The sequence below is a fragment of the Fonticula alba genome (assembly GCF_000388065.1).
Source record: "Fonticula alba strain ATCC 38817 unplaced genomic scaffold supercont2.18, whole genome shotgun sequence".
Classification (NCBI taxonomy): Eukaryota; order Rotosphaerida; family Fonticulaceae; genus Fonticula; species Fonticula alba.
Genome location: NW_009242988.1, coordinates 141,647 through 151,577, shown reverse-complemented (window position 1 = coordinate 151,577; position 9,931 = coordinate 141,647). Strand labels below are relative to the sequence as shown.

The 9,931-nt window shown below is 69.2% G+C and overlaps 3 protein-coding genes across 3 annotated transcripts in view; all 3 read right to left on the bottom strand.

Moving 5' to 3' along the window:
* Positions 1–421: 421 nt before the first annotated feature.
* On the bottom strand, positions 422–9,126 carry H696_06107 (serine/threonine protein kinase). Its single transcript, XM_009499869.1, has 8 exons — positions 7,431–9,126; positions 2,406–7,187; positions 2,136–2,299; positions 1,947–1,977; positions 1,630–1,806; positions 1,333–1,560; positions 916–1,260; positions 422–762 (listed from the first exon to the last, which is right to left on the bottom strand). Exons 1-8 carry the CDS (start codon positions 8,911–8,913, stop codon positions 557–559), a joined length of 7,416 nt encoding a protein of 2,471 aa, XP_009498144.1. The 5' UTR covers positions 8,914–9,126; the 3' UTR covers positions 422–556.
* A 184-nt stretch (positions 9,127–9,310) lies between these two features.
* H696_06106 (hypothetical protein) lies at positions 9,311–9,881 on the bottom strand (the record flags this gene model as incomplete). Its single annotated transcript, XM_009499868.1, has 2 exons — positions 9,311–9,332; positions 9,403–9,881. 2 exons carry the CDS (start codon positions 9,879–9,881, stop codon positions 9,311–9,313), a joined length of 501 nt encoding a protein of 166 aa, XP_009498143.1.
* Positions 9,882–9,901: 20 nt separating this feature from the next.
* The window catches only part of H696_06105 (hypothetical protein), a gene marked incomplete at both ends in the record, with an annotated part of 1,495 nt that continues 1,465 nt past the window's right edge, over positions 9,902–9,931 (bottom strand). The window contains one exon of the mRNA XM_009499867.1: positions 9,902–9,931. Within this exon, the coding sequence (XP_009498142.1) occupies positions 9,902–9,931 (30 nt within the window).

Here is a 9,931-nt window from a genome sequence, read left to right as displayed (position 1 = left end):
GGCTAAAGCTCGATCCCGGTGGCAGCACCACCGGGCACCTTGACTCAAAAGCCGGATTAAAATAGTCAGCCGGATATATTCGGTTCATCGGCAGCTGGCCCCATGCGACTGGCCCCGCCCAAGCACAAACCCCCATCTGGACGTCAGCGCCCGGGCCGCGGGCGCTCCCCGGTCCGCCCCGCCCCCCCGGCCGCGCGCCCGGCAGGCCGGCCGCGCCGTGCCCCGGACAGCCGGTCCAGCATGACCCTCCCCTCGCCCCCGTCGTCGGGGTGGGGGCGCCTTTTTTCTGGGCTCCTTTTTTCGGCGGTCGTGCCGGCACCCGCTCGGCCTGGACCCATGGCCATCGAGTGCCTCCCTTTGATTCGCGCATTTCCTCGCCCCCCCCCCCCCCCTTCCCATCTGGCCCTGCGGCGAAACGCCATCCAGTGTGCTTGGTTCATTGTCCACGTGCTGATGCCTCGGAGGCCGAGACCGGACGCACACATGCAGACGCGCCGTCGCTGGGCCCTGCATGCGGGGAGCGCTGCTTGCCGGGGCCGGATGCGGCGCGCTCGGCCTAGCGGGGCCCAGTCCACCCGGCGGCCAGGTCGCTCAGTCGAGTGGCCATGTCCGCGGCGCTCGGGCGCTCGCGCGGGTCCGCCGCCCAGGCCTCCTGGTACACCCAGCGGTAGTCCCCGAGCCAGGGCGCGTGGTCCGGCTGGACCTCGCTGTGCGGCCGGCGGCCGGCCAGCACCGCGGCCGGGATCTCCTCCGGAGCGGTGTCTGGATGCGGGTGTCGGTCAGTGATGCGCACGCACACGCGCGCACACACACACACTTCGTCCCCCTCTTACTCTCTCCCCCCTCCGGAGAGGCGCGCGACAAAGGCAGACCCAACAAGAAGATCGCCCCCCCCCCCTGCAGCAGCATTCGCACCTGCCCACGGCTGAACCCTCGACACCAGGCTGAAGAGCAGGACGCCCAGCGAGTAGATGTCCACCTTCAGCAGGGACACCACGCTGCCTTCCGGCGGGGCCAGGGCGAAGGGCAGGCCATACAGCCGGGCCAGCGTCTCCGGCGGGGCGTACGGCAGGCTGCCGGCCGCCACGTCCCCCAGCGTCGGGATCACCGAGAACCGGTTCAGCACCAGGGCCACGCCGAAGTCGCCGATGACCGGCTGCAGGCGCGCCGGGTCGGCCGGGTCCGGCCGGACAAACACATTCTCCGGCTTCAGGTCCTTGTGCACCACGCCGTGCGCGTGGATGAAGGCCACCCCGGCGGCTATGGGCGGCGGGCGGGGGGACGTCAGTGACCGACATGCCGGACGGGGCGCGGGGGAAAGGAGCGACGCACCGATGTCCGCCGCCAGGCCGAGGGCCTGCGCCGGGCTCAAGGCCCCTGTGGCCAGCAGCCCCGACAGGACCCCGGGATAGTGCGGCATGATCAGGGCCGGGCCCGGGGCCGCGGTCGAGTACCCGACCAGGCGGCACACGAAGGGCGACCCGCCGTCGGCCAGGAGCAGGCTGAGAATGGCGATCTCCTGGTCCAGCAGCGGCTCGAATTGCTTGCGGAAGGCCGAATCTGTGGCAGGCTGTCAGTCAAGGCAGGCCGGACCCCACGCATGCTGCATCTGCCGAGCCGAACACATACCAGGGGGAACCATTTTCACGGCGCCGGCCGACCCGCCGGCCGCGGCCACCAAGTCATCCCGGAGCAGGGCACACGACAGGACCACCGCCTGGGCGCCCTGCCCCAGGGGCTTGCCTTGGCGCTCCACCCGGTAGTCCACCTCCGGCGTCAGGAGCAGGTGCCCCGGGAGCGAGAGCTCTGCATGCGAAGGGGGCGTCAGCGCAGGAACTCGGATGCGGGGGGGGGGGGGGCCGAAAAAAAAAAAGGGCCCGAACAAGTGTGCCAGAAAAAAGCAGCGGCCCGCCATGTCCACCCTGCCCCGGGGGGAGGGGACGCACCAATGACCGTATTCATGATCGTCATGTCCTCCTGCAACCCGGCGGTCGGGCACATGTGCGCGCACACATGCGCGCGTGTACATGTCGCCGTGTCAGCATATCCCCACGGCTAAATCATATTGGCACGGCACCCTGCCAACATGCCAGCCCGGTGCGAAGCAAGAAAGGTGTGACGGCGTGTGCGCGCACCGGATTGCCGATATACTGCATGGGGATGGCCTCTTGCTTGGCGGCGGCGGCGGCCGCCGCGCGCCGCCGGCGCCACAGCAGGAAGAACACCAGCAGGGCGATCAGCAGCAGGAGCAGGAGCAGCGCCACCGGCAGGACGACCGTCAGGAGGAGCGAGCGCGCGCCTGGGGGCGGGGGCAGTTGACACCCACCGCGGGCCGCCGGTGTTAAAAAAAAAAGAAAAAAGAAAGAAGCACATGCTGCCTGGCCGATGCCCGTCGGGGGGCGTACCTGTCTTCGGGCACGCGCCCGGCTGATTGCAGTCCCGTAGGAGGCACCCATCCGGCCCGGGGCCATCGCACGTGGCGCAGACCCCATCGCAGCTGGCACAGTGCGACGCACTGCCGGCGGCCTGGACAAACCAGCCATCCGGACAGAGGACCACGCACGTTCGCGGGCCGGTTCCCACTGGAGCACCATCGGTCGGCTTGCGGTCCAGCAGGCGGATGGAATGCATGCCCGGGGTGCACTGCTCGCAGTCTTCGGCGGCCCCGTCGCACGACAGACACCCGTCGGAGCAGCGCAAGCAGCGCCGACCCGCGGCATCCATGTGCCAGCCACTCGGGCAGGCAGCCTGCTCGACTGGCAGGCAGACGCCCGACCCGACCAGCAGCAGGCGGTCCTCGATGCATCGGGTGCATGCCGGCGCGTCGGGCCCGGTGCAGGCAGTGCACTCGGCCGCGCAGCGGGCGCATTGGCGCGTCCCCGGCCACGGGCCCTCGGCCTCGAAGAAGCCGGCCGGACAGTCGGCCGCGCAGCCGGTCCCAACCCGCAGCGTCAGCCCCGGCACACAGGTGGTGCAGTGCTCCGCCCGGGGGCCCCCCTCACACGAGGCGCAATCCCCATGGCAGCCGACGCACCGGGCCGTGGTCGGCAGCGACATGTCGACGAACTCCCGGTCGCCGCACGCCGCCACACATGTGCCGGGCGTGGTGCCCAGGAATGTGCCCGCCGGACATTGGACACAATGGCCAGGCGTGTCCTGGCAATGCCGGCAGCCTGCATCGCAGGGCACACATCGGTTCCCCTCCGGCAGGAGCCCCGTACCGCAGGCCGACACACACCCATGCGTCGGGTGGAGCAGCAAGTCCCCCGCACATTGGGTGCACTGGTGGCTGGCGGCCCCGACGCACGACAGGCAATACGGTCCACAGGGAAGACAAACGCCCGCCTCGGAGAAGGTCCCCAATGGACACTCCTCCAAGCAGCTGCCTTCCCAGAGCTGCGGCCTGGCCGGCGAGCAGGCCGTGCACTGGCCGGGGGTGGGCCCGACACACTCGACGCACGACATGTCGCACTCGACGCACCTCCCTGCCAATGGGGTGCTGGACGGCGGGCAGTTCTTCAGGCAGTGGTTCTGGTGGAAGATGTGCGACCGGAGGCACACCTGGCACTGGTCTTCGCCCGAGCCGCCACACGACAGGCACGACCCGTGGCAGGGCGTGCAGACGCCGCCCTCCTGGGAGAACCACATGGCCGGGCATGCCTCCTGACACTTGCCGTGGTGCAGTACATGCGTCCCTGGACAGGCAGTGCAGGCACTCTGCTGGCCCGAGGTGCACTCGGCGCAGGAGACATCGCAGGCCTGGCACTTATCGCCACTCGGGGGGGCGTACATGCCGGAGGGGCAGGCGCTCGTGCATGTGCCATCCGGCGACAGCAGCAGCCCCGGCCCGCACATGAGACACTCGTCCGGGTCGGTCGGGCTGCAGGCCTCGCAGTCGGCGACATTGCAGACGCACGTCGGGCAGGGGCCCGGCAGGCAGGCCCCATCCGCCTGCTGCAACCACCCGTCCGGGCAGGAGAGGCACTCGCTGGAGAGGGGCCCGCTGCACGTGGCACACCGGCTGGAGCACCGCTCGCACAGGGCCCCGCTGGCGAAGGTCCCGGCCGGGCAGGCAGCCACGCAGGCCGACTCGTGCATCAGGAGCCCCGGCGCGCAGGTCAGACACCCGGCCGGTCCGTCATCGCTGCACGTGTCGCACGACGCATGGCACTGGATGCATCGCTTGCCGGAGGGATCGATCTGCAATCCATCCCGGCAGGCCTGGCAGATGGCCCCGGCCTGGGCCGTGACGCACATTGCACAGCCGGGATCGGCGCAGGCGGCGCACACCCCGGACCCGGGGGCCGAGAGGCCGGTCCCCTCGGGGCAGGTGCGCACACACTCGCCGCTCGGGGCCCGCAGCCAGCCGGCCGCGCAGGCCACACACTGCGAGGCCGTCGGACCGAGGCACTTGTTGCAGGCCGCGTCGCAGGCCCGGCAGGTCCCGGGCACGCCGCCCGGCAGGTACCGGTTCCCGGCGCACGCCGTGCACTGGCTGCTGGCCGGCCCCAGGCAGGCGGCGCAGGTGGCCGCGCAGGTGATGCACTGCCGGCCGTCTGGGCCCACGAAAAAGCCGCTGCCACACGACGGCACACACACGCCTGCCAGCAGGAGCTGCCCCAGCGGGCAGGCCGCGCACAGCCCCGGCCGGGTGGCCGAGCAGGCCGCACAGCTGGCATGGCAGGCCTCGCACCGGGCCGGCGCGATGGCCTTGCCGGTGGCTTCGTCGGCCACCGGCAGCAGGCCCGCCTCGCAAATGCATCTTCCCACCCCGGGGACCATGGTGGCCGGGCAGGTGCAGTCCGCCGCCCCCGGGGCCACGGGCAGCGCATGCTCGATGCACTCGCACTCATCCGACAGCGGGGTCATGTGGCGAAGCTGGCCGGGGCATTGGCACTCGCCGGTGAGCGGGTCAAAGTCCACCCCGGCCGGGCACCAGCCGTTGGTCTGGTCCGACCGGCCGAACACCCGGAGGGTGAGCGGCGGCGCGGCCGGCGGCAGCGACGACAGCCCGGCCCCCTGGTCGGCCATCATCATGGCCGAGGTGGTGGTGGTGGCGGCGGCGGCGGCGTGCTCCAAGATGACAATGTCCAAGAAGCGATCCCCATCTACATCCACCATGAAGAGGGTCGGGTCCAGGAGCACCGGATACTCGGTGGCCAGGGGCGCCATCGATTCGGTGGTCACTCGCCCGGGCAGGACGACTGTCTGGCGGAAGGACAGCGGCAATGTCGACTGGGTCATGTACACGACCACCCGGCCGGAAGTCGGCCAGTGGAGCACCAAATCGTCCAGCCCATCGCTGTTCATGTCCCGAGCCCGGGCCAGCGGCCGGCCGTGCGGGCCATCCCCCTCCAGCGGCCGGGTTTCAAGGAGCAACGCTTCGCAGCCATATGTCGGCCTGGCCGTGGGCCAGGATCGCCCTGGGGTCCCGTATGTTCGGGGGGCCTCCTGCCAATTGGCATGATTCTCCACCAGACAGTCCACCGGCATGGCCATGATGCTGTCGGCCTGGCCGTCTGTCCGTACAAATACCATATACCAGTGGCTATTACTCGGCAGCATGGTGACCAGCTGCAAGTCCGCCATGATGGCCGGCTCTTCCGGGGCCAGGGCCACCAGCAACTTGTGTTCCGCAATCAGCGGATTCTCAAAGTACACCACTCCCGGCCCGGAGGCCGAGGCTGTCGGGTGGAACTCCCGAATGGATGGCACACGCATGAAGAAGTATTCGGTCTCCAAGGCCATCAGTGATTCGTGGATCGCCACGATCGGCAAGCGCCATGACCCTGGAATGAGGGGGATTTCCATCATCCGCAAGTGGCACTCCGGTCTGGCCGGGATCCAGTCATTGGCCGGCCAAATGAACACCAGGCTCGGCTGGGCCGCCCCGGTGGTCGGCTGTCGTAGGAGCAAGTATGCATCCTGGCTGAGCCACCAGTCTTGCGTGCCCGGCGGCATGGACAGCTCGCTGGCCGGGAAGGGCAGCCACACATCCTGGGAGAAGCAATTTTCCCCGCCAAACACCTGGGTGCCCTCGAGAGATCCGTGCCTGGTCAGGCGCGTGACCGCCGGCAGGAGGACCCCATCGGCCGAGCAAATGCGCCCCTCATCCTCGGCCACCTCCACCCCGGCGACCATCTCGAAGACGGTGTAGAAGTAGCCAATTTTCTGCTGGATGTACATCCCCTCCGGATGGGCTTGCTGCCCGGTGGCGCTTGCCCCCGGCTGCGGGTCGGCCGCCGGGAAGGGCTCCGCCAGCGCGGCAAACCATGGCCGCCGGATGGGCAGCTCCTGGGATACGATGATGTCCCGGGCCACGATGTCCGCGCGCGAGTGGTCAACCCTAGACTGGACCGGGGTCACCCCGGCAGCGGTTGGGCCTTCCCCCGGCGGGCTTGCGAATGCTCCCCAGCCGGCGGCCAAGCCCGACATGGCTTCAGGTCGTGGGTGCCTCGGCCGGCTGGAGGCCGGTGCTGCTCCATGGGCGCCGGCCCGGAGGTCCGCTTCTTCGCCGTGAGGTGCCTCACCACCCCGGGCCCAGGTCGATGCTGCGCGATCGCCACCTGCGCCGGATGGCCTTCGCCAAGGAGCCCCCCCAGCCGGGCGACCCGGCCAGCCGGGGAAACGGCCCTCCCGCCGAGGTGGTGGCATTGGACCGGCTGTCGTGTCGGCCGCCATGCTGGCGGTCGCCGACAGATTGTTCGTCACCACGCCCGGGGCCAAGTGAAAGCATGTGTCTCTTAGCCAGTGGACTGCATTGCGCAGGTGCAGCCGGCCAAAGGGGCTGGCACGGCCATCGGCCAGCAGGCTGGCCGCTGGCAGCAGCCAAACACTGTCCCTGCCTTGGGGATCGCCAGGGGCCAAAACATGCAACGAGGGGAAGGTGCTGGCTATGGCCCGGCTGCCGGGCAGCATGGCCGGGTGGGTGACCGGGCGCAGGTTCGACACATCCACCACCCGGGCCCCGGCCCATGAGGCGTGCGCTTGGACCTCGGCGGCGCTGACCCACACATCGGCCGGGGTGGGGGACCGGCACTGGCCGTCCTCCACCGGGGCATCGGGGTCCGGGCAGGCGGTCGCGCACTGGCCGTCCGGTGTCAAAACCAGCCCTGGCCGGCAGCGCAAACACCGTCCGGAGGCGGTGCACAAGTAGCAGCCGTCCACCTCGCATGCGACACAGTCCACTGGGTGTCGGGCGGGAGACAGCGAGGCAGAGAGGGAGAGAGGGAGAGAGGATGCGGCGGGTCGCCGCCGGCAAACAGGACACCCGTCAGAGGTGAGGTGACATGCATGGGGGTGATACAGGCGGGGTAAGCACGAGTAGCGCCTTCCCCGGACAAAGGCAAAAGTGGGCAAGAGAAGAAAGGTAAGCGTGCCCCCCCCCCCTCCCCGCCCGGTCGCAGCAACCGAAAGCCCCCGCAACGTACCGCCAAATGTCGGCGGGAAGACACCGGACACGGTCGAGTTACACTGCACGCACAGCTCCTCGCCTGTCGGGTCCGAATGGTGCCCCGCCCCGCAAGTGCACAGATCCGCCACACGCATGCCCGTCGGCCAGGGCACGCACCGGGCGTCGGTCGATTCGCAGGGAATTGCATGCCATTCGTCCGGGATGGTGCATTGTCCGGCACGGCCACATCCGCAGCCATTGTCCTCGGACGCTTGGCGGAAGATGACCAACGTCCGGTCCTCCGGCTTCAAAATGGCCAACTCGGACACCCCATCCCCGTCGATATCCAGGGCCAGCATCATCTTCGGCTCCGGGCCAAAGACGGCGGCCGTGTGGCGTGGAATGAGCGGCTCCACCATCACCTGGATATGGTGCGAATGGCCGGCTCCGTCGTATGTCGTATCTTGCTCCAGCACCACGCGGAACACCCAGTTCCCATCGGCCAGGAAGAGGACGGCCCTGGTGGGCGTCAGGCCATGGCGGTCGACAATCACCTGCACATGATCCAGGCGCTTGCCAGCCGGGTGGCCCAGCTGGCCGGTGGTCAGCAAGGCCACCGGGGCCTCAAAGCGCGGTCGATTGTCCCCCGGACGGGCGCGGTTCCGCAAGATGTAAAGCACCGGCCCATCCGCCGCCGGCCGGCGGGCGGCCAGCAGCACCGGCGGCCGGCCGGTGGCCCCGACCGCCGGCAAACCCAGCAACTGGCCACAGGGCAGCGGATCTGCCAGCAGGCGCTCGGGCTCCGGCACATGCGCGGCCTGTGCCTCGTCTTTCACCAGGCGCGGCTGCCATCCCAGCCAGCAAATATCGTCCTCGAGCTCCGACGGGGCCTCATGCAGCACCAGGACCGTGTCCAGGCCGAGGTGGTTGTCGGCTTCCAGCCAAAGGGCCCCGGCTACCGGCGTGGTGGCCAACGGCCGGCGGCCAATCCGACCGTCGCTGATGATCCCCACCATGGGGGGCTCCTGCTCGCTGGAGGTCGATCCGCCGGCTGTCCTGCCCACCCGACCCATGTGGATGTTGGCGCCACCCGGCGTCGGGTAGGTTTGGATCCAGACACATGCTCCATGGGTTTGGGATCTGACGCAGTGCTCCAGGCCATTCCACGATTGTACCATGGTCCGTGATCCTGCCGGACCGGAAATCGTACTAACGAGAAGGCTATCATACCACTCGCTGGTCACCTGGAACTCCCTGCCCAAGGGGTCTTCCTGGAGTACAAGTATGTTCTCCCCAATGTTGATGCCCTCGGCCAGTCCCGGCTCGCGCGAGGCGTCCACCTGCAATCCCTGTGGCCAGAGCTCCATTATCCGGGGAAGCCAGAATGCGCGATCATGCAAGAGGAAGGGATGTGCCGACCGGACATTGTATGTCAAACTGATGACCTGGCTGGCCTGGTAGTATGGCCACTGGGGGCTCGAGAAGGACACGGTCACTTGGCTGCCTGCCGAGACCGACATGCAGCGTCCGGCCGGTGACTGGGTCGCCTGCAGGGCGGCTCCGGGTAGGCAACTGAGGCAGTCGGTCTCCGCCGGCCCGGCGCATGTGTCGCATGTCCCGTGGCACGGTTGGCAGAATCCATCTTTCGGCCGCGTCCCCGGGGTTTCGTCCCGTTCCCGGGGCCCAGCAGGCAAATGTCACGTCAGTGCACCATGCAAAGGGCCGGTATGCCGGAGGCGCGTCCCCGCTCAGGGAACGGGTCAAGCTGGCCCTGAAGTGCGAATTTCGTCGCACACCTCCCCGGCCCCACTCTGTCTCTGAATTGGTTTCGCCCTTTCCCCCCCCCCCCCCCCCCCCCCCCCCAGCCTTGTCTCCTTTCTCTCCCCCCCCCCCCCCCCCCCCCCCCCCCCGCCGCCCCTACCTGGCCACCCGTTCGCCCCTTTGCCAAGCCCCCCAGCGGGAAACACGCACCCTGGCCTCGGAAGTAGCGGGGCAGGCAGAACTCACACCGGGCCAGGGGGAAGTCCAGGTCGGCTTTCGGGTCCTCACATTCGCATGTCGGCTCCTGGTAGGGGTCCTCCGGGTTGGCATTGCAAACGCCCGCCGGGCCGCAAAGGCACCGCGGTGTGGCATCCACCTGCCCCAGCAGCAGGACATTGCCGCCGGAGCTGGAATGTGCCAGGGCCATGTCCAATCGGCCATCCTGGTCGAAGTCGCCAAAGGCCACCGATTGCCAGACGCCGGTCACCGACCGGTGCCTCGGCACCAGCGGCTGAGCCCCGAGACTGGTGCTTTCGTGTCCGGATGGCTGGCCGGCCGGGACCAATGGCCCGGGCACCAGCCACACTTGCGATCCCAGGGCCACCACCAAGTCATCGGCCTGGGGGTGGGCCAGCCGCGCGGCCGCCGCCTTCGGGTAGTAGCGGTCCCGGGGATGTGTCACGAGGGCCGGGTCGCCTTCGGCCATGTCGCTCAGGAAGATGGTCATCGGGGAGGCCAGGTCCGATGTCAGCAGCAGGATGACTCGCGGTGGCCCGC